General features: G+C 36.8%; 2 protein-coding genes and 1 pseudogene across 4 annotated transcripts; all 3 read right to left on the minus strand.

Moving 5' to 3' along the window:
• Window positions 1-5,407: 5,407 nt before the first annotated feature.
• Window positions 5,408-14,755, minus strand: LOC106335292 (annotated as a pseudogene).
• Window positions 14,756-15,829: 1,074 nt separating this feature from the next.
• On the minus strand, window positions 15,830-21,990 carry LOC106335289 (disease resistance protein TAO1-like). Of its 2 annotated transcripts, XM_013773770.1 has the most exons (5): window positions 21,437-21,990; window positions 18,251-19,367; window positions 17,870-18,157; window positions 16,684-17,755; window positions 16,396-16,544 (listed from the first exon to the last, which is right to left on the minus strand). In XM_013773770.1, exons 1-5 carry the CDS (start codon window positions 21,910-21,912, stop codon window positions 16,495-16,497), a joined length of 3,003 nt encoding a protein of 1,000 aa, XP_013629224.1. In that variant the 5' UTR covers window positions 21,913-21,990; the 3' UTR covers window positions 16,396-16,494. The 2 variants fall into 2 exon arrangements, with proteins under 2 accessions (XP_013629223.1, XP_013629224.1); XM_013773769.1 differs by having other exon boundaries at window positions 15,830-17,755.
• Window positions 21,991-22,242: 252 nt separating this feature from the next.
• Window positions 22,243-24,434, minus strand: LOC106329130 (BTB/POZ domain-containing protein At3g05675-like). Of its 2 annotated transcripts, none has more exons than XM_013767726.1 (3): window positions 24,258-24,434; window positions 24,057-24,118; window positions 22,243-23,748 (listed from the first exon to the last, which is right to left on the minus strand). In XM_013767726.1, exons 2-3 carry the CDS (start codon window positions 24,066-24,068, stop codon window positions 22,423-22,425), a joined length of 1,338 nt encoding a protein of 445 aa, XP_013623180.1. In that variant the 5' UTR covers window positions 24,069-24,118; window positions 24,258-24,434; the 3' UTR covers window positions 22,243-22,422. The 2 variants fall into 2 exon arrangements, with proteins under 2 accessions (XP_013623180.1, XP_013623181.1); XM_013767727.1 differs by having other exon boundaries at window positions 24,216-24,428.
• Window positions 24,435-25,052: the final 618 nt, after the last annotated feature.

Raw genomic sequence — 25,052 nt, forward strand, 5'->3', positions numbered from 1 at the left:
CTTTAAAATAATATAATAAAATAGAAATAAATATTTAGATTTTACAATTTAAATTTATCAAAATACTATGATTATTATTTTAAAATAAAATACAATAACATATTTTAATTATTATATATTTTAAAAAATATATTATATTAAAATATAAATGATACAAAAATAAAAATACATAAAATTTTGAAACTAATTATTAATTTTCTTATATAAATTATTTATATTTTCTTAAAGTTGAATGGCTATTTTTATAATTCACGACTATACAATATATTTTATTAATAAAACATATTATGTTTTTATAATTTTTTGTTATTTTTAATGTGACTAATAATTATTAAAATAATTCAATTGTTTTATTTATAGAAACTAATAACTAAGTTTTAAAATTAAATAATATTATTTATAAAATATATAAATTTATTTACAGATATGAAACACAAATTAAAATATTTCATATTATTGTTTAAATGATATCTAATGTACAAAATATTTTATGATAATTTTAACTTTTATGAAAATTTTATTTATTAATTATTAATTAATTATAATGTAGTAGTTTCTACAAAAAAAATCAAAATTCGTGTTTCTTCATAAAAGCTCACAAAAGTTGGTTTTTGGTTTTTCTTCATAAATTGGTTAAAGTTTTCAAAAACTAGTTTCCCTAAATTTTAGGGAATCTATTTATTGAAAATCTTGATTGGCAACTGAGATGGTTTTTAGAAAAACTAAAACTAAAACCAAAAACTTGATTGGATGAAAAATGGTTTTTACAAAAGCAAAAACCAAAAACTAAAGCAAAAACCACAAAAAAATCAACCTCTATGTTTTCCCAGAAACTAATTATCCCAGAAACTAATTGGCTTACGAACCTGCCAATATACTAACTGCTTTTATTTTGATTGTACCATGTTCGTTTGATGCTTTAACTAGACACAGAAGACACAGTTATCATATACTTAAACTCTACCATACATAGAAAAGGAGTTAGTGAAGAATTTGATGGTTTGAAGTTAAGTGATACTATGTAAAAGTCATTTATGAATCTTTTTTTTTTGGGTTTCAAAAAAGTTGATCCAGATTATTGGGAAGTTGTAATTAAAATATTTTTAAGAGGGCAAAAACAGTCGTGCGTGCGTTGAAGTGGGGAAGTTTGAACTTGGAGAAAGAAGTGGAGAGACTCATACGGTAAGTTCCTATGAGCATTTTTGATCTTTATGCAGGGTGTTACAAATCAGTGAATTACAAATACAAACATTGGTTCCGATCAGTGACATGTAGTATTAATACTGAATTACAGTATGATTTGTAATTCAATATAACTTGAAGTAAAAATTAATCATAAGTTCAGTTAAAAAAAAAATTAATCCTAAGTTTATGTGGTAAGTTTGCAATAAAAAATAAGAGTTAATATTTTTAAAAACTATTAACTGGTAACCTTTTTGATATATAAATTGCACATAATTTTAATAAAATAAATGAACATATATACATATAAATAGTAAAATATTTATCAAAAACAAATAAACCATTAAGATGTTTGTTGACGAAAAACCCATTAAGATATTTTAAAATATTTTAAATAAGTATTAAATTTGAAAAATAATATATATTATTATCTAAATATTATAATGTACTAATAATATCTATTCTAATAGCAAAAATAAATGAAATGAAATGACGTGATGCCACACTAACTTAGGGTCATGTATATAGAATTTTCTGATTGGTACTTTTGAAAAATTAAATAAAATTAATGCTTAAAATTTTGTATAATAATTAGTTAAAAGTTTGAATAATTTGAAAAATAGGAACAAGAATGATTATAAAAACCTTTGACTAGCACAAAATTAGGTAGAGTAACTTGTAACATGAAAGTTTTTCAAAATCACTATTTTTATTTTTACTTTTTAGACAGAAAAATCAATTAACTTTGTAAATCAACTTCTAATACATGGAATTTTGGTTGATGTTGATTTAAGTTTTGATTTAGCAATTTTATAAAGCATCTAAGTCAAAATGGTAACTCAACTATAACACATGTTAAATCAAACTTAAAATAAATAAATAAAATAAATTTAATGCATGATTGATAACATTTTTACGATCATAAGTCAAACTTAATCAAGTCTAGTCTATCACATGACACCAATAAAAGCCATTAACTCTTCATAATATAACTTACTCTATGTATTAATGTGAATTATATGCTTTTGTTTTTTTGTACTGGTTAAAATGTTATTTAGTTGTATTACTCTCATTGTCCCTCAAAAAGAAACACTGCCATATTTGAACCAATAGAAAAATAAATTTTGCATAAAATTAATAAATTTTGCATTGAAAATCGAAAATGACACTTATTTTGTAACGAAAAAAATTCTCTAAAACGACACTTAATATGAAACGGAGGGAGTATAAAATAGCTTTGGAAAACACACAAAAAACACAGAAGTCTCAATTTATATCTCTTGTACCTTAACTTTAAAAAAATAAAAGTTTTATTGTCATATTTACAAATGGATCTTTAGTCAAAAAAAAAAAACAATCTACAAATGGATAACGTGTTATTCAATGTTGGATAATGGTCAAAATACTCGAAGAGTGATCTCATGCACACTTTAACCATTATCCAACTCATAGTTCATAACAATTAAAGTTACCCAACATTTTTCAACCTTTTTTTTTTTTTGCTTAAATCATTTTTCAACCTTTCTACCGCCAGTTATATAATCTTTGAATGTTAACCAATTATGTAAATGATCCTAAATTCTATAAGGATATATTGCCTTACAGTTTACAACAGAATACATAGTCCCTTTGGAGATGAGTATGTTACATTGGTTAATATGAAAGAGATGAAGAGTGGAAAATATGCAAGAAAGTAGCATCACTTTTAGTTCAAAAAAGAAGAAGGTAGCATCACTTTGATACACCAGATGACCAGAATAATTGCGTATTTTATCTTTCAGTTAGTTCACTGAAAAAATAAAATTCATACGAAGGCATATTGAGCAGATTAGATCTTACTAAATACATGAAGTTCTAGGATTAGCTTTTTAATTTCAGTCAAATATTTTAAAACAAATTCATTGTTGAAAATCTTGGAATTGAAATGATAAATAAAATAAAAAAGTTCTTATAAGAGTTCTGTTTTAGGCCTCCATTAGTAGAGCTGATGGCAAAACAGTAGCAGTATGCTATAGGAGCAGTATGCTATAGGAGCAGTATGCTACAGCTCTCATAAATGTAATTAATAAAGTAACTGATTGAACAATAAATTATTTATATATAAAATTATCATATAAAATTAGTATATGATATACAATTTTCTTATTTATGAATAATATAGATATGTTATACTTATAATATATATATATATATATGATTTTATATTTTTATTTACAATAATGAATTATATTTAATTTAATAATATTTTGAATGTGAAATAATTTTATTGAAAATAATTTAATTTTTTAAATATTAATTTTCAACAAATAAACAAATTTCGGAAATAGAATTTTAAAAATAAAATTTCTATATTTTTTTTTAAATTGAAATTTTATTTTATTTTATTTTTTATTTTTTAGTTTGCTGTCAAAAAAAATTTAATTATTTTTTAAAAAATTAAGTTTAAAATTTATTTTTTAATATTAAATTTTAGTTTTGTTTCTAAAAATTAAATTTTAAATTCAATTTTGTTTCTAAAAATTAAAATTTTAGTTTCATTTTTTTAAATAAAGTTATATGGTTTTGGATATAAATATAATTTTGTGATATTATTATATAAAAAAGTTAATTATATTAATTATTTTAAAGATTTTATATATTCTACATGCAAATACTCTACCAAAATCTTCATATGAAAACATTGGATATAGAGCATTTGGAGAGCATTTGTACTATCTAAATGCTATTCTAAATTATTGTTTTTAAATTGTTGATTAGATAATATAAAACATAATGTTTATGCTAATGTTCTGCCAATCAAACCATTATCATCATATATTTTATGATTATAACCATTTATTTCAAACTTTATTTATTTGTTTTTTATAAAGAAATTTTAACTTAATTTATTTCATTTTGTACAATATCTTTTCAGTTGTAGGTTTAATTTCATGATGCTTTAAATTATAATTCTGAGATAAAATTATTATGTTATATCTAAACTATTTCAAGATAGTCCCAAACTGCATAACAATTTAGAGTTACTAATACAAATTTCATTTCATATCTATTTTCGATATAAAATTTCGCAAAATATGTTTCTCAGAAGATTAGAGATATATAAAATATCAAGTATAGTCTAGAATTTTTCATATGTTAAATTCTCAACAAAATATGTATAAAACAAAAGCCAATAAAGCATCATACAAATATGTTTATTTATCATCTAGCAGACAAGATCTTTTTTTTCTTTATACAATCTGACATCCTTTAACTGTTCGAACAAAAAATGTAACCTTCTCTGATATATTTTTATCCGGTTTTCTTAACTTCTAAATAGTGCATCTTTTTACACGAATCTTTGATTATATAAATAATGCACCCTCTAAATTCTTAATACACAACACCATCATTGTCAAAGTAAATTTCTGGATTTACCCTCATAATTTGATTTCCCTTGCATCGGGACATCAAATTGGTTTGTTACTTCCTCTTGTGGATTTGTTTGTTATTAGTTTATGGCCGGTTTGCGTCCATGATTAGGTAGCATACGAGGTTAACTGGTAGTGGTAGAAAGAACTCCATAAACAAATACATGCAACTCTTCGTTGAATATATGTGAACATAGGAAATTATTCATTAAATATATGTGCCTCCTCGCATAGTATCATTTAATTGTCTATATATATGAGTTCTTACAAGTAGAAGAAGACATCTTTATTCATAACAGAATTAATTCTAGAGGGAGAGTAAAAACGTTTCTTTTACATGTCTCTTTTAATTTTTGAATTTTGCATGCATCCTCTTAATTCCTCATACACACTACAATCATTGTTAAATTAGTGAAATTTATGGATTCTACCTTTAAATATTTTTTTTGCAGAGAGAGAGAGAGAGAGAGAAAGAGAGAGAGAGAGAGAGAGAGAGAGAGAGAAATACAATAGAAAAGTGTTGACAAAAATGTGCAGCTTTAACAAATATTTATATATTATTATAGCATTTAACTTAATATTTTAGAATCATATTATTTTATCATTAAGTTTTATTATTTTTATATTTTATACTTTGAAAATTTGTGTTTTCTGTATTTATCCATTTATTTCTAACTATATGAATTACAATTTAGTGAAAACATTTTACATTTGTCTATTGTTAAATTAATGCCCATCATTTTATATATAATTATTTTAAAATTTATGTTTTTACTTAATATATAGTTTCTAGTACAAATAATAGAGATGGCATATGGAACTGGTTTGATCCACCTCGGACTGTGATGCCATTCTGTTTACCCCTGACGGAATAAGACATGCCCGTCAAAGAGTTCCCAGTGGCATCCCCGAGATGATCATATACATTTGACAACAAGATACAAGCTTTGAATCTGAAGAATGAAGGTAGAGGTCGTCTTTTTGTCGAATTGATCGTTAAGGAATCTGAATTGGCTTGGTGAGTAAATTGTGAGCTCTAACAAATTTTTGCAGTTCATGAGACTTAATTCCTCAAGACTCGTTGCTTTTGAGAGATCAGGAAGAATTTTCAGATTCCCAGAGGAACTCAAATCCAACACCTTGAGGCATGGGAGAGGCTATACAAAAAAAAAAAGAAAGAAATATGAGGTTTAGAGAAATGACTTTTTTTTTTTGTAACACTGCTGCTTCCATTCATAAACTTAAAAGTTCAAAGGAGAAAATACATAAGCTTCATTCAACAGGGCTTGTTTTGCTAAAGCATCAGCAGCCTTGTTGTCTGATCGCTGAATCCAGCTAAAGGAGACATAATCAAAAGCAAATGAAAGGTTTGAAATGTCGGAGACAATTCCATAAATCTGAGAATTAGGAGCCTCTTCATGGATAGCTCGTATGAGCTGGAGAGAATCAGATTTGCAGCTTACACGCCGGATGCCCTTGGCGATGCAGCAGATGAGAGCTTCTCGTAGAGCCAGTCCTTCAGCAACCAGAGGGGAGTTGACAAAGTGGCAGTGTGCCATAAAGGAGCTAGATTGTCCTTCTTCTTTTATAGTCCATCCTAGTCCCGCCAAGTTGATGTCTGTCCTCCATGCCGCATCTGAGTATTTTTACTTTAGTTCCCTCCCAAAGCATCTCGAGTTCGCTATGGGGCATGAATAGTTCAACAAGAAACTTGCCAGAGAACTTGGAAGGCCAAAATCTCAATGGACAGTCGTCCCAATGTAGCAATATGAGTTTGCCGGGAAGACAGTAGAGCCCATCGGGTGTGCGTAAGGTATTAGGGGCAAAGGATAGAAACTGGAGATTATTCATCCCTTGGAAAGCGCTTTTACTTATGTGTATTGCCTTGCCCGTACTCAACCACATGCCTAGAACATTTCCAGTAGCCTAGAATAAATTATTCACAAAGAGCAAAATCTCAGCTTCAAAAACACGAAAATAGTATCTTCGTCAGTAAAATACAGACAAAAACTCTCTGAATGACACACAGAGAAAAGTAAAAAACCTTCCAGCCACAGCTCCCGATATAGGTTCTTACCTAGCGGTCCAACAGCACACGGTATTACCTTTCTACCCGGTTTAACCCCCTTTTGGCAAAAACCGCTTACCTTTTCTCCACCTTTCTTCAAAATCTTACCTTTCCTGGGTGAAACCGTTGGACAATACCTTACCTTGGACTTTAACCCACCGGGTTCTTCCCCCGACCCAGGTTGTAGGGACCGCCGGCGCCTCCCTTTCTCTACTTGACCGTCAGCCTAAGAAGATATGAAGAGTACAGACGCTATCCAAACCTCCCCAATGGTCTCAACCTTCTAAGTCTGAAGTTCTACCATGTCGCTCCCTATTACCTGGTGGTTCTACGGCTGCTAGTACTCCTGCAACATTTGTAGCAGATTGGAAGATCGGAATATACTCGCTACCCTCCATTACTCCACACCATTTACTACATCCTTGTAGTTAGCTGCATTTACTCAGTTACCATCAAAACCCTTCTCTCTGCTCCGCTCATACTCAACAACCAGAACTTATAAAAGGGCGAAACACGAAGGAAATGGCTCAGAGATACTCCAGATCTGAGAAAGGAAAGTGGGTAACTGACCATAGCAAACAACCCCGACGTCCTCCGGTCCTCATCCCGGAGCCAGAGAACAACTCTCTTGTGGAAGCAAACAAATTTACTCTCATTGGACGTGTTACGAACCCACATGTCCAGAAGCCAAGAGCCCTAGTGGAGTTTTTCTTACAACATTGGTCCGTCGCTGGACAGTTTACGGGTAGAGATCTTGGTCCTTATCTCTTTCAGTTCACCTTTGAATCTGAACGTGACTTGCAAACCATCCTCAACAAGTCCCCCTTTCACTTTAAAAGATGGATGCTGATCTTGCAAAGATGGGAACCTATTGTTTCTGATGGCTTCCCGGCTACCATCTCCCTCTGGATCCGAATCCATGGGATTCCCTTACACTACTGGACTGAACAAACGCTTCATACCATCGGCTCGGAAATAGGAGTGGTGGAGACTAAGGACGTGAAACAGGGCAGAGTAAGGGTTCAGGTTAATGGACTTAACCCCTTGGAGATGACCCTCGACATTACTCTAGCTGCGGGAGGAGCTAAGAAAGTGGAATTAGAGTATGAGAAGCTGGAGAAACATTGCTTCCTCTGCAAGTCCTTAACTCATGAAAAAGAAGACTGCCCTCAAAAACACACTCTCGGAGGCTCTAGGACAGAGGTGAAGGACATCAATTACTCAAAAACTCTGGAAAATCTTGACTCCTACCGAAGAGCAAAGGATGATAGGAAGGAAGAAAGATATCGTAACTCCTACTATCACAACCGAGATAAAGACAACCACTCTCATTACAAGTATCGTGAGGGTACTTATGAAACCCCAAGAGGAATAAGACAGAGGACTCCACCTAGCTCTCACAACCAACGAGAATTTTACAACAAAGACGCTTCAAGCACTCTATTGGGGGATAAAGGAAGAGGCTTGCCTCCCCATGGGCGAAGAACAAGAGAACTGGAAAGCTGCAAGTCACTAGACCCTATGGGAGAAGCTCTACAACAGAGGCATCCAGATTCCCAGAGACTATCTCAGGGCAATGCTAGCGTCCACTCTCGCCTAGGAGATAGAGTATGGGTGGAGAAAGGATCTTCCCAAGTTTCCCACACTCCTCCCCCTAGGCCTCCAAGAGAAACAATGCATGGCAGCCAGAAAGTGAATTCCTCTCTCGAGCGATGCCCTGTAACAGAGAGAATATCTTTACCAGTGGCAAGAAATATACTCCCTGATGGAGCCGCCATTAACAATCAAGTGGAACTAGTGTCTCAAGATCGTGTCCCTGCCTTACAGAGGCTCACACCTCCAACGAATGAAAGAATCCCTTTACTCCTTCATGGAGCAGCTAATTCTGAATCGGGCAGACTGCAAGAAGTTGATGTGCAGTATTTGGAAGAATCCTTCCCTATACACATACTCTCTGGCTCAGGTGAACCCTCATCCTCTCGCATACCTGCTAAAGAGCGGCTAACAGTCCCCCATGAATCTCCTATCAGATCACTGAGTGGTGACAGAAGACATGTGGCTGCGGGGATCATGACTAACCCCCCTGAGGTTGAGGAACAACCCCTACTGGAACTACAACCACGCACTTAACCCTCAAGAGCAAGGAAAGCTGTCGGCCCTAAGATCACATGCAAGAGGAAAGCCCCTGAAAAACCCCAAGTGAAAAAGCGAGCTACTGGTAGCCCACTTCAGGGAGTTAGCATTAAGAAGCGCCGAGTATGCAAGACTCAAAACTCACCACGACGCAAGGCGAGTACAGCTGGAGCCTCATCAGGACCTACATGCCCTACAGCAGATACGAGAGTTGGAAGTCAACATAACTCAAATCCCCCGATAACTCTCATACCGGTAATGACCAGGCAAGGGACAAATTTTCGGTCCCGCCAAAACACTCTTCCTTAGCCTTAATGGCTTGGAACTGTCAGGGGATCAGAAGCAACCCTACAGTTCGTCGTCTGCGGAATCTCCAAGTTAAGCATTCCCCAGACATTGTGTTTCTGATGGAAACAAAAAATCAGGATGATGATGTTTTCAAAAACTTCGAAAAGACCCCCTACACAAACCACTTCATGGTACCTCCGATTGGGCTAAGTGGAGGCTTAGCTCTCTCTTGGAAAGACCACGTTGAGCTGGACATCCTGGATTCCTCACCGAATTTTATTGATACGAAGATTACCACGGGTGTGGAAACTACTTTTGTCACCTTCCTTTATGGAGCGCCTAGACAAGAAGACAGAGCGAGCTTATGGGAAAAACTTACTTGTCTTGGTAACAGAAGAGATGAAGCTTGGCTGTTAACATGAGACTTTAACGATCTGCTGGATAATGAGGAAAAGGAAGGCGGACCTGCTCGATGGGAATGAAGCTTTGTAGCCTTCAGAAGCTTCATCACTCAGTCGGGTCTTTGGGACTTACAACACACAGGGAATCACTTGTCGTGGAGGGGAACTCGGTATAACCATTTCATCCAGTCAAGATTGGACAGAGCACTAGCAAACTGTCGATGGACTGAACTCTTTCCAGCGTCCTTTTGTGAGTACCTCACTTTTGAGGGATCTGATCATAGACCTTTGTTGACCTATCTGGATAAGAGTCAAAAGAAGAAAAAGAACTTATTCGGTTATGACCGACGTCTCACCAATCGAGCCTGCAAAGAGACCATTCAAACACTCCAGCAAGACCTCGACATAGCCCTCTCTTCTCCAGTACCTGATACTGACCGTATCGGTATGTTAACTTCGGAACTTGACAAGGCTTATTGGAGACAGAGGAGTAGGATTCTCTGGTTACAGCATGGAGACAAGAACACCAGCTATTTCCATGCCATCACAAGAGGTCGTACAGCTGCGAACAAATTTGCAGTCATTGAAAACCAGCAAGGCACGCCAGTCTATGAGGAAGGACAAATCGCAGCAACTATTGCTCGGTATTATAGCGACCTTTTCACTGAGGCTTCCAATGGTGACCCTCAGATTATAGCCGAAGCAATCAGGCCTACTGTTTCCGAGAGCATGAACGAGTTACTTACATCAATCCCTGATGATTTTGAAATAAAAAATGCAGTATTTGCTATTCATGGAGACAAAGCGCCCGGACCGGACGGATTTTCTGCAAATTTTTACCAAGGGTTCTGGGATATCATAGGCCATGAAGTATGCTGAGACGTCAAGAGCTTCTTTGTTGACGGTACCCTCCTGAGACGTCATAACGAAACTCACGTCCGCCTGATACCAAAAAAGAAAAACCCGAAGACTGTTCTGGACTACAGGCCGATAGCCCTATGCTCCACACACTACAAAATCATTGCCAAGATCCTATGTAGATGCTTGAAGCCTATCCTGGCCGAGATTATCTCACCACACCAGTCCGCCTTTGTAGCGGGAAGATCTATCTCAGACAACGTCTTGATCACCCATGAGGTACTTCACTACTTCCGCACCTCAAAGACAAAGAAACACTGCTCCATGGCGGTGAAAACGGACATGAGCAAGGCGTACGATAGATTGGAATGGAGGTATTTACAAAGGGTTCTCAGCCAATTTGGCTTTCATGCGACTTGGATAACCTGGATCATGGAATGCGTCAGTTCTGTTTCTTACTCGTTCTTGATAAATGGTAGTGCGCAAGGAAGAGTCGTGCCATCCCGAGGAATCCGGCAAGGAGATCCGCTCTCACCGTATTTGTTCATACTCTGCTCTGAGGTATTATCAGGACTATGTTTGAATGCTCAAGAGCAAGGAAAGATGCAAGGAATCATAGTAGCAAGACAAGCTCGAGCCCTCAACCATCTGCTCTTTGCCGATGATACGATGTTCTTTTGTAAGAGCGATCAAGAGACTTGTAGAGAGCTGGGCCGCATCCTAGAGAGATATGAAGCAGCCTCGGGACAGAGTATTAACCTCCAAAAATCAGCAATTACCTTTTCAGCAAAGACACCGATACATACAAGAAGAAAAGTTAAGGTCATATTGAAGATTGAAGGGGAAGGAGGAATTGGAAAATACTTAGGACTTCCCGAGCATTTCAACCGCAAGAAGAAGGACATTTTTGCAGGTATTGTGGATCGGATCCGGCAACGTTCCCATAGCTGGGCAACTCGACATCTTAATGCTGCTGGCAAACAAGTACTTTTGAAGGCAATTCTAGCAGCTATGCCCTATTACACAATGTCTTGCTTCAAGCTCCCGACGTCCCTATGTAAACAAATACAATCGATTCTTATGCGGTTTTGGTGGGATGCTAAACCGGATGTCCGCAAGATGGCATGGGTTTCGTGGCAGAAGATGACTCTACCCCGGAGTGCTGGAGGTTTAGGTTTCAGAGAATTAGAGCAGTTCAATGATGCCTTGTTGGCTAAGTTAGCGTGGAGAATTTTGAAGTTTCCCCATTCCCTCCTAGCGAAAACACTCATTGGAAGATATTGCCACTCATGCCCATTCCTAAAAGCATCTGCACCTCAAAATGCATCACATGGGTGGAGAGGCGTAATGGCCGGGAAACAAGTATTGTTGAAAGGTCTAGGTTGGGTGGTGGGATCGGGGACAAGCATCAACATATGGACAGAACCTTGGCTGGATATAACGCAACCGGCCTCGCCCATCGGACCTCCCACTGAGCTCAACAGGCACTTGCTAGTATCTGACCTGATAGATGCCCAGTCTGCGGATTGGAACCTAGAAGCGATAAGAATGCACCTACCTCAGTATGAGGACCAGATTCGATCTCTGCCCCTGAGCCAATTTTCAATGAGTGATGAGTTGGTCTGGCTTCCAGAAAAATCAGGAACCTACTCGACGAAAACAGGATACGCATTGTGTAAGCTGAACACTGGAACGCATGATACCTCCTTTAACTGGAAAAAGCTTGTTTGGGGAGTTAAAACCTCACCTAAACTCAAGCACTTTCTATGGAAGATCAAGAATTACGCCATCCCTGTTGGTGAAAATCTACTTAGAAGAGGAATTCAGATCGATGGTAGTTGCAAAAGATGTGGTGTACTAGAAACGGAACGTCACGTGTTCTTTCAGTGCCCTTTTGCTTTTCGAGTGTGGGATCTGATCCCAGCAAAGTGCAAGCCCAATCCTAACACCGTATCTACCCCTGCTTCTCTTCTTGTTGCTTGCGAGCGTATGGTCAACCTACCACCAACAGGACTTCATAATGCCGATCTGTACCCCTGGGTGCTTTGGTATTTGTGGACCTCAAGAAACAAGCTCCTGTTTGAAAACTTGACCCTCTCGGAACAGGACTTAGCCACTCTGGCGATCAAGGAAGCAAGGATCTGGCAAGCGGCTCAATGTGAAACAATAAAACCATCAGGCACCGCAAACATTACTATAGTACCACGGCCGTGTGGAGAAGTAGGAACTGTTAACTGTTATGTTGATGCTGCTTGGAATGCAACCACAAGGAGAGGAGGCTTTGGTTGCATCTTCAAGGAACCGTACAACAATAACTTTCTCCACCAAAAATCAACTAACCGCTGCATTGTCGGCTCTGCCTTTATAGCAGAAGCTATAGCGGTGAAGATTGGCTTCCTGGAGGCAATCAACTTGGGAATAAGAACGCTGACTGTACGGTGAGATTCACAGTCTCTCATCAACATCATCGTGACGAAAAATAAGTCAACTGAAGCACAAGGAATATTGTTTGATATAGAACATCTTTGTTTGTTCTTTTCTGCTGTTTCATTTCATCATATCCCTCGGCTGAACAATACTAATGCTGATGCATTAGCTAAGCTAGGATTATTGAATCTCCCTGACTCTGGTTGAGTTTGTTTTCTAGATTAATATAAAAGGTTTGTTCAAAAAAAAAAAAAAAGTATCTTCGTCAGTATAATGATAAAACTTACAGTATCTTCGTCAAGCACATGAGAAATATCCTTGGTGTCCGTCAAGAACTGTCTCTTTCCAGGATTCTCCATAGACTGTTTCTTGACAATTTCTCTACCCATTTGTTGCAGTAATATATGCATCCATATGTATCCGTATTGTATATATATAAGAGATTTCTGAGCTAAGACTTCAAGCCCATGGCTGACTTCCAAACTACTGTTTGCAAAATACCTCTTGAACCTATCAACAGGGAAATGATCAAAGAAACATGCTATATGCAGAAAAAGAGTTCTTTCATTTTCTCTCAAGGCTTCGTAGCTAAATCTTAGAGTTGATTCAATTTCTCGGTCAAGGGTAGACCTGAGCCATGGTAGTGGCTCTATCCACTCGTCCCTGGACATTCCTCGTAGATATGATCCCATAACTCTCAGGCCTAGAGGAAGATCACCAGCAAGTCCAGTAACTTCCCAAACCATGATCTGGAGACTTTTGACCGGAAGCATATTGGCAGAAGATCTGCAGAGACTCATCGCTAGTTGGATATGGCATCTTGTAGATATGATTGATCCCAAGTACGAGTGCCTTGAGAAGTTTTCTGTCATCGGTTGTAATGATAATAATACTTCCGGGACCAACCCATCCAGGCTGCTTTGCCATTTCCTCTAGCTGCCACCAGTTATCCACTTCATCAAGAACAACCAACACCTTTTTGTCACTGAGCATTTCTTGAGCCCTTCCTAAGTGACAAACCTCAATGTCTCCTTTGTTGAATATTTGACACAACATGTTTTCCTGCAAACGCAACTTCAACCGATAGTCGTTACCACAAGGCTTCTCATAACTCCCTCTGATATCCTCCAAAAACGTGTTGAATAGAAAATCAGGAGACAGTTGGTTGTATAAAACTCTGGCAGTGGTCGTCTTACCAATCCCGGCAGGACCCGAAATCCCAAGCACCTTAACTTGTTCTGACTGTAGTATGAACTTCGATTTTATCTTGGTGATACGAGTTCCTATGCCAACAAAGTCATCAAAGTCTTTTGATGGTGTAAAACCCAACACAGCCATGACATCTGAGGCAACTTTGTTTATCAAATCAGCTTCATTGCCACTAACAAAAACAACAGGGCATATTCATTAAAACAGTCATCATCATGTACAACGACTTAATATTCAAGCAGAAGTAAGAATAAGAGTGAACGAACCAGTTGCTAGAGTGGTAACCAGCTATACCAGCTACATCTTGCAAAGCTTGCCTCCATGCTTGCTTCACCTTTTCTGTTTTATCCACACAGGTTTCATCAAAGGCTTTTCCGAAATTTCCGATCTGCTTCCTAACATCAGATGGATCCACTTTGTAGAAAATGGTCGTCACTGTTTGACCAACCTCTTTCCTGCACTTCATGATTTCCACTAACTCATCCAGACACCAGCTTGAAGAAGCGTAGTTAAGGGAGAGCAAGACAACGGCAACCCTTGATTGTCTGATCGCTCCTACAAGCACGGGACCGACAGATTCACCTCGCTGGATCTCGTTATCAATGAAAACAATGATTCCCTTGCTTTTGAACTTTTCCAAAACGTGGCTAAGAAAGCCTTCGCGCACATCTTCTCCACGAAAGCTCAGGAAGACGTGATACAACCAAATGAGAGCCAGAGAAGAAGAAGAAGCCATCATTGTTAACAGCAGGAAGAAGAGGATCCAAAGCTTTCAGATCACAAAGAAGGGGTAAAGACGCGTAAATAGAGAGGATACAAAGCTACGTATTGACTTTTTTCAAGTGGAGAGGAACCAGTCGAGAAATGTACTTTTTAAATAAAATTATTTATATTCAGTGCATTGTTGGAGTAGTGTTCGGAAGCGGTAAAACCGGCCCTGAGCCACTGGAAATTGAATATATTTTTGATTTAAAAATTTGACCAGTAAAACTTGCAAAAAGAAAATACTAAATCCGCACTTGCCCCTTACAATTTTGCAGGTAATCTACAAGACCTGCACGAAATATAAATATTGGACTAATTCACTCATAATAAAATTAATTATTTCATACATTTTTATTTATTATTTTTAATCTGTCAACAGTATTTACAGATTGGTGTAACCTGCCAATGATGGATTTGGCAGAGAACACACAAGAAAGAGTTAAAAGAGACATACACAACAAAAAAAAAACAAAACACAGAGCTTTCCTCTTTTCTGGATTCAGACCCCAACAAAAGAGTTTAAGCCATGTCCTTCCCATCTTCCTCTCCCCTAGCCCAATCTTCTCTTGGCCACTTTGGATCTATAACACCAAACCTCAAAAGCCTCTGTAAAATCCGGATACACCCCATTCTTGCTTAACCACTCAATCAATATCTCAGCTTGGTCTGAAGATGGCAACGCTAAAATTATAGACACAAAGGAAGACTCTAAAGCTTGCCATATCTCTCCATCTATCTTACATCTCACCCCTCCTCCTTATCTTCTTCTTGATTGGTTACAACTGAGTCAACAAGAGGCTTTGTTTTTCTTACAAAAGGAAGCCATAGTTTCACCATCTGAAGCCGTTTCACTGTTGGCAATATCACAGTTCCACAACCAATCGCCTCTACAACTTTCGAAGTCACCTCAGTGACCTTAACTCTTATCTCCACCGTCTCTGCAGCCGTTTCCATCTCTTCAACTACCTTAACTAACTTCTCAGACGTCTCAACCTATGTCACAACAAAATCTCTCACCATAACCGATCTCCTTGTGTTTGCTTGGCCTCGGCTATGCTTCTCTGATCCGATGGAACAGCTTCCAAGTGGTTCACACAAGCAGTGACAACCAGAGGACAATCAAGCTCCTTAGCAACATAGAATCCCCAACGCGCTTTTCACGTTAAGACACAAGTGATGATCCTCAGGGACATCATCATCAAAGACTAACACAGAAAAGTCTTAAGAGATTGATGTGATAGAGAAAAAAGCTTGGATCTTTCCCGTGAATATAGATGTTATCTCAGCACATGAATAAGGAATCACCATGAAAGGGAGATCTAGTTACACGATCATTACTTAAATTTACACAAACCACCAGAAGTTACAGGGATGAATACAGAGAGCAAGAAACTTTTAGTTACTCGAATAATCTAGCAACGCTTAACCTCATTCGTTTCCTGCTCCTCGTCTCTTCATCCTCATCATGTCTAGATTCTACTCCTTCAGCTTCATTGTTTGCTTCTGTGTTTCCTGCATCAGAAAAAAAAAAAAAAACAGAATCATTATCATTCTCCTCAACTCTATTATTTATTATTATCACCATCACCACCTTCATCATCCTCACCATGATCGTCATCTTCATCCTCACCACCTTCACCATCATCACCATCATCATCGTCTTCATCACCACTATCATCATCATGATCATACTCATGATAATGATCATCATCATCATCTTCATCCTCACCACCTGCACTTTCATTGTTTGCCTCTATGAGTCGTACGCCGCAGGCTTCGACCTTGCAGGTTTCATCATGGACTCTGAACACAAAAGAAAGCTCGGTCAAAGTGGTTTCTTCGGCTTCAGGGAAATCCTGGTGTAGAGTGAAAGAATCTTCAAATATATACAGATGCTCTCTATATCCATCTAGAGCTGGCATATAGAGTTGGTTTGATCCACCTTCGACTGTGAGGCCATTCTGTTTACCCCTGACGGAATAAGACACGCCCGTCAGTGAATTCTCTCCCTCTTCATCATCGTCATCACTAGTATCCCCAGGATGAGCTTGTACCTTTGACAGCAAGATACAAGCTTTGAATCTGAAGGATGAAGGAAGAGGTCTTGGAGTCAAACTGATCGTTAAGGAACCTGAACTGGCTCGGTGAGTGAAGTGTGCAGGCACTTCTTCACCCGGTAAGATCGCATATTTGCAAGCTGATGTATAGATGAGCTTTCTAGCTTTTTTTTCCAAGTGGTAGCAGTCCACAAAGTTTAGGCAAATGTTTGGATTAATTTGAAAAGAGGAGGAGTCTATAGTCTTCAAAGATTCACAACCTTGTGCATCTAAAGATACAAGGGAATGGGGAAGCGGTGGAAGTGCCACGAGCTGCCTTCTGCATTGTTTGATGTCAAGCTCAATTAGTCCCGAGAGATGTCTGATGCAATCTGGAATAGTCTTGATAAAATTACAGCTAAGCCGTAATGATATAGGAGATGTAAGAGCCTTCTCGGGTAGACATCTCGGGAAAATGTAGTCAACGTCGAAGTCTGATTGTAATACCCAACTGCGCTTGAAGTCAGGCCCCCACTTGATTATTGCTTCAAATATGTCATCAAACGGATCCTGCCCATCTTCTTCAGCAAACAAATAGTTACACAGGCAAAGAAGCTTAAGATTCTCCAACTTAGAAATGTTTGGCGATATAGTTTGCAGCTCCCCGCATCCATACATATTTAGTTCACGCAGACGAAAGAGGTTCTCAATCCATGGAGGAACCTCCTCTATCTCTGTTTCGCTCAAATCCAACTCTACCATGCTGTCAGAAACATTTGGGAAGTCTTTGATGTTTGTACACCCTGATATATCCATTCGACGAAGCTTGGTGGCATTGCCAATAGAGCTTGTGAGCTCTATCAAACTTTTGCATTCAGGGAGATCTAATTCCTCAAGACTCGTTGCTTTTGAAAGATCTGGAATCTTTTTCAGATTGTCAGAGTAACTCAAATCCAACGTCTTGAGGTACGGGAAAGGCTATACAAAAAAAAAACAAACAGAGAAAACAATATTAGGTTTAGAAGAATGACTAATTACGCAATACAAAACAGAAAAAAAAAATAACAAGAAAAGAAGCTGAATTGTTTTTACTTTAATTCCGTCCCAAAGCATCTCGAATTTGCAATCTAACAAGCGTAGTTCAACAAGAAACTTGCCAGAGAACTTGGAAGGCCAAATTCTCAATGGACAGTGGTCCCAATGTAGCATTCTGAGTTTGTTGGGAAGACAGTCGAGGCCCTCGGGTGTGCATAAGTTTTTACAGACAAAGTATAGAAACCGGAGATTATTCAGCCCTTGGAAGGCGCTTTTATTTATTTGGATTTTATCGTCCTCCCAGTTTGTATTACACAACGTTATGCCTAGAACATTCCCAGTAGCCTAGAACAAATTATTCAGAAACAACAAAATCTCAGCTTCAAAAACAAAGGAAATAAAAGACTGCAGATGCAAAATATAACTTAGAAAACTTACAGTATCGTTATCAAGTGCATCATAAATGTCCTTGGTGTCCGTCAAGAAATGTGGTTTTGCAGGTTTCTTCGTAGACTGTTTCTTGACAATTTCTCTACCCATTTTTTTCAGTAAACTATGCATTTTTAACAATCCATTTTCTATATATATAAGAGATTTTTGAGCTAAGACTTCAAGCCCATGGTTGACTTCCAAACTGATGTTTGCAAAATAACTTTTGAAGCTATCAACGCGAACAACGTTGAAATCAGCAAACATACATGCTAAATGCAGAAAAAGAATTCTTTCATTATCTCTCAAGGATTTGTAGCTAAACCTTAGAGTTGATTCAATTTCTCTGTCAAGGGTAGACCTTAGCCATGGTAATGCCTCTATCCACTCGTCCTTGGACATTCCCCGTAGATATGATCCCATAACTCTCAGGCCTAGAGGAAGATCACCAACAAGCCAAGTAACTTCCCAAGCAAGCCTTTCAAAACCATCATCTGGGGACTTTTGACCGAAAGCATATTGGCAGAAGATCTGCAGAGATTCATCGCTAGTTGGAAATTTCATCTCGTAGATATGATCGATCCCGAGCCCGAGTGCCTTGAGAAGTTTTCTATCTTCTGTTGTAATGATAATCATACTTCCTGGACCAACCCATCCACGCTGCTTTGCTATTTCCTCTAGTTGCCACCAGTTATCCACTTCATCAAGAACAACCAACACCTTTTTGTCACTAAGCATTTCTTGAGCCCTTCCTAAATGATGAACCTCAATGTCCCCTTTGTTGAATATTTGAGACAACAAGTTTTTCTGAAACCGCAACTTCAACCTATAGTCGTTACCACAAGGCTTCTCATAACTTCCTCTGATATTCTCCAAAAACGTGCTGAATAGAAAACCAGGAGAGAGTTGGTTGTATAAAACTCTGGCAGTGGTCGTCTTCCCAATCCCAGGAGTACCCAAAATCCCAATCACCTTAACTTTCTCTGACTGGAAGATCAACTTCGATTTTATCTCGGTGACACGAGCTCCTATGCCAACAAAGTCATCAAAGTCTTTTGATGGTGTAAAACCCAACACAGCCATGACATCTGAAGCAACTTTGATGATCAAATCAGCCTCATTTCCACTAACAAAAACAACAAATGATATTCATTAATTTAAACAATCATCATCATGGTGGGCGTTCGGGTACCCATTCGGGTTCGGTTCGGGTTTACTCGGGTTTTCGGGTTTCGGGTTTTCGGGGTTAAAGATTTCAGCCCCATTCGGGTATTTCTAAATTTCAGTTCGGGTTTGGTTCAGATCTTTGCGGGTTTGGATAACCCATTTAAATGATTTTTAAAATTTTAAAATTCAATATATAGTTTAAATTTCTCAAAATCTGTAAATAAAATACTATATTACATATAAATTTGAATAACATATATCAGAATACCTAAACTTAATATATAAATTAGTTTGGTTTGAATATTTTGATAAAGAATCAGTAGATATTTCAACTATTTTTGGTGTTTTGAGTATATTTTAGCTTTTTTTTGAAATTTACTTTTGACTATCTTATTATATAAAGTTTGGTTCTCCAAAGTTGCTAATTAACATGATCGAGACACATGACAATTATATATTTAAGACTTTGACATGTGTTAATCTATCTCATAATTAAAAATATATATACTAAAATATTAATTAAAATGAATTTTATTAAAAAAACTATAAATATTATAAATATTATTTAATAGTAATTTTCGGAATCCTAATCAAAAGATAATTGCAAAAGATTATTTGATACTAATTTCATTATAATATTGTGACATGTGTTCAAAAATATAATGATTAAAAATATATATAGTAAGATAATAAAAATGAATTTTGAAAATGACAACTTTTAAAAACAGTTAATATTAACTGGAAATAATTTTTTGATAGAAATTTTATTTTTCTAATTCCTAGACAAAATATTATTGTACAAGATTATGTAATATTAATTTTTTTTTCTAAAATCTTAAAAAAAAACTGTAAAGGAATATTTGATAGTTGTTTTCCTTTTTATAAAAAAAATCCTAAACAAAAGAAATTTGTATCATATTTGTAAGTTCTCACCAAAATAGAATTGTACAAATTTTATTTGATAAATTTTTTAAGAGAGTATTTAATGATGAACATGATACTAAAAAGTATTTAATTAACAAAAGAAGTGTAAAATTAGTATTGATATGAATTGTCAAAATAGTAATTTTAAAATTATTTATTAATAACTAAAATTAATTATTGGATAGCAATTTTATTTTTTCTGTAATTTTAAAGAGAAGATAATTTTAATAGGTTATATGACAATAATTTTTCTTTTCTAAAATCTTAAACAAAATTGTAAAAGAGTATTTAATATTATTTTCTATATTTTTTTATAGTAAATAAAAAATAGATTTATAAAATAGAATATTTTCCTTTTTTATAAAATCCTAGCAAAATAAAATTGTATAGACTTATTTAATAAAACATTAAATTAGTATATAAGAACATGTATAATGTTGTCATTGACTCAACTGGTGTATTTGATTTTCATTTCTTTTTAATTTTCATTCAATTTCTTATTTCGGGTTGTGTTCAAATTAAATGTTTTGGTATAGTATTTTCTCTAATCCGAAATACAAAGTGTATAACAATTCATGTATGCACCATGATTATAAAATACAAATATTAACTTGAACTTATGTGTGAAAACATGTTTTAATTATAAAATGAATCTCAAACAACATATGCAAAAATAAAATCATAAAACTTAATAAAATGATTTATTATTTTGTGATTTTTATTAAATTAAAACATCAAACAAAAAACAACGGGCCCATATCTTGTTTGTATATATTTTTAAGTATTTTAGACAACTTAAAAGTATCTTATATATTTTGGATGTTTTAATATTCTTTACATCTAAAATAATTAATATATTTAGATATATAAATCTATTTCAGATACATTCGGATACCTGAAATACTTCGGTTCGGGTCGGGTTCGGTTTCGGTTCTTTGGATACCAAAATTTTGAACCCGTTCGGATATTTAATCAATTTTGATTCGGGTTCGATACTACTTTTTCGGATCGGGTTCGGTTCTTCGGATTCGGGTTTTTTGGCCAGCCCTAATCATGGGTACACATAATATCCGAAGTAGAAGTAAAGAAAAAAAGCGAACGAACCAGTTGCTAGAGTGGTAGCCAGCTATACCAGCGACATCATACAAAGCTTGCCTCCATGCCTTCTTCACTTTTTCTGTTTTCCCCACACAGGTTTCATCAAAGGCTTTTCCGAAATCTCCCGTCTGCTTCCTAACATCAGATGGATCCACTTCGTAGAAAATGGTCATCACAGTTTGACCAACCTCATCCCTGCATTTCATGATTTCCACTAACTCATCCAGACACCAGCTTGAAGAAGCGTAGTTCCGGGAGAGCAAGACCACGGCAATTCTTGAATGTCTGATTGCTCCTACAAGCACGGGACCGACAGATTCTCCACGCTTGATCTCGTTATCAATGAAAACATTGATTCCCTTGCTTTTGAACTCTTTCAGAACGTGGCTAAGAAAGCCCTTGCGCACGTCTTCACCACGGAAGCTCAGGAAGACGTGATACAACCAAACGAGAGCCACAGACGAAGAAGAAGAAGCCATCATCGTTAACAGCAAGACGAAGATGATCGCAAAGGTTTTTAGATCTGACGAAGAAACAGGGAAAGACGTATACACAGCTAGGTCTTGACTTCCTTTTAAGTGGAGAGGATCAGTCAAGAAATGCACTTTTGAATATATAAAATTATTTGTATACAGTGCACAGAGGGAGCTAAAAACTGATTGTATGGTAAACTCCGGTTTATCCCGGTTATCCGATCAATCTGAGAAAACCCTGGTCGATACGTGCATTACAATAAACTACTCTTGTGGGAAAGCTGTTGATAATTTGTGATTGTTGTCTCGAAGATCAAAATGTTGTTGCAGAGAAAACAACAGTGATAAGGACTTAACATATATCTGTCAACAGTATTTACAGATTTGTGTTACCTTCCAATGATGGATTTGGCAGAGAAACACACACAAGAAAGAGTTAAAAGAGACCTAAACAACAACAAAAATTAAAAAAACAAAAAAACACTCCTCTTTCTAGATTCAGAGCTCAACAAAAGAGTTTTAAGACATGCCCTTCCCATCATCCTCTCCCCCCACCAAACCCAGTCTTCTCTTGGCAACTTTTGATCTGTAACACCAAACCTCAAAAGCCTCTGTCAAATCCGGATACACCCCATTCTTGCTCAACCACTCAGTCAATATCTCAGCTTGGTCTGAAGATGGCAACGCTAGAATTATTGACACAAAGGAAGACTCCAAAGCTTGCCATATCTCTCCATCTATCTTACATCTCACCCCTTCCTCCTTATCTTCTTCTTCTCCATCATCATTCTTATCACAACCTGCTGAATCAACAAGAGGCTTTGTTTCTCTTACAAAAGGAAGCCATAGTTTCACCACCTGAAGCCGTTTCATTGTTGGTAATATCACAGTTCCGTAGCCAATCGCCTCTACAACTTTCGAAGTCACCTCTGTGACTTTAACTCTTATCTCCACCGTCTCTGCAACCGTTTCCATCGCTTCAACTACCTTAACTAACTTCTCAGACGTCTCAACCCATGTTACAACAAAATCTCTCACCATCTCCATCTTTGTTAGTATCTGAAACGCCCATGACAAATCCGACACAACCATCCTTAAAGACAACCCGTTCTTGCTAGTCACCTCTTCTAGACACTGGAAGAATCTAGCAAACAGGCTCTTCACACATTCCTTTACTTCAAGCTTGATTCCTTCATCAGCAATCAACAATGGAGCATCATCATCTTCAGTTATCATATACTCAATCTGTTCCTGAGCAGATGCTTTTATGTCACACAATGGCAAAGGAGGGGACGAGGTAGCGAATCTTAAAGCAGATGAAAAGATTCCAGTAACAGCAGACTGATCAACCGGCTGTAAACGAGCAAGAACCGGTTCAGCTTCTGAACCAATCATCGGTACAACCCTCAGCATCTCCTCCTCTTCACCTTCCTCCCAAGGAACAGCTTCCAAGTAGTTCACACAAGCAGTAACAACCAGAGGACAATCAAGCTCCTTAGCAACACAGAGAATCCCCAACGCGCTTTTCACGTTATGGCACAAGTGGTGATCCTCAGGGACATCATCGTCATCAGAGCCAACAACGTAGAGAAGTCTTAAGAGATTGATGTGATGGTCATAATCTGATTCTTGGCAAATGACTTCAACGCAGTAGCGAGAATCAAGAATCTTGCAAGTGGGCCATTTATCAGAGAGACGGTCTGAGAAGTATCTGCTCTTCTCGGTGAGGATCTTGGAGTGGCAGTAGATCCAGTCGTCACGGCCTTCTTCGTTTCTTAGTCTAACGACTATGTCACTTGTGGATCTATCACCAAATGTATATGATGCCTCTGCTTGTTGATCATCCTGTCCAAAAACATAAACAAAACAAAAACTTCAGCATCCACAAGCTATACACTCTCATTGTTTAGTACTCTCTCCAGTTCCAAAATGACCCATGTTTTTGAAAAAAAAAATTGGTTTCAAAATAATACATTTTTTAATAGTAAAATGTAAATTTAAAAAAAAAAAGATAATTGTGTTTATTAAAATTATATTGGTTAAAAATGGTGAAAATAGCAAATTACAAAAAAAAATACATTAATAATCAATATTAAATATATTTTATTAATGTGTGAAAATTCTAAAATTTACATATGGGAGTATATACTTACAGGAGGCTCCATAGAGTAAAAAGCTGAGATCTTTCCTATGAATTTGATGTTTATTTCAGCAGCTGAATAAGCAAACACAATGAAGAAGTGAGATCTAGCTAACACATTTAACCAAAAGTACGGAAAGCAAGAAGCTTCTTAATTACGAACTCAAGAGACCTAGAAATAGAAAGGCGTCAGCTTTATGAGAGAAGAGTGTACCCTAAATGTTGAATCTTTAATAAGATTCCTCAGTGTGAACTTCTTTGAGCCGTACGAGAAAGGATACAGCTTTTTGATCTTGCAATCTACGAACCACACTGATATCATCCAGACTCTACCCGATCTCTCTTTCTTTTCTTTTCTATGGTACAATTTTTTTTTTTCAGTGCCAACTTGATGATGATGTGTTACAGAACTTTACTGAGCCCAAAGGAATAAACTTGGTTCACAATCGGTTGTCGGGTCTCTTAGTGGGCCCAATATCAAATACTCTCTTGGGGCTTTAAGGCCTCTTCAGGGCTCAGTGTGTAAATTTTCTTAATTCATTCAATGTGTTCTGTTTCTGAATGTAGTACTAGATAAAACGGCTGCAGACAGGTGGAGATAACAGTTAAGGATCACTGAGGTCAGGTGACTTCAAAACTTGTAGAGGCTATCGGTTATGTAACTGTGATATTACAACAGTGAAATGGCTTCAGATGGTTAAACTATGGCTTCCTTTTGTAAGAGAAACAAAGCCTCTTCTTGACTCGGTTGTAAGGTGCCCCGATACCAGGACGGGACCGGAACCTGGGACGGGAAAAGTCAAACTTAAAATTTGTAGATACGGGTACGACTATATTTTTTTTTTTTAACACTGATTTAAATTAATTCGAAAGAGTTAGTTGAGTACAATCAAGGCACCAACAATGACCAACCGGCCAGACGCATTCAATGCATCCTCGGCTAACAAATCCGCGTCGGTGTTCTTCCCACGAGGGATCCACACAAAGCAAACAAAATCAAATTCAGCAG

This window comes from Brassica oleracea, chromosome C3, assembly GCF_000695525.1.
Source record: "Brassica oleracea var. oleracea cultivar TO1000 chromosome C3, BOL, whole genome shotgun sequence".
NCBI classification, from domain to species: Eukaryota; Viridiplantae; Streptophyta; class Magnoliopsida; order Brassicales; family Brassicaceae; genus Brassica; species Brassica oleracea.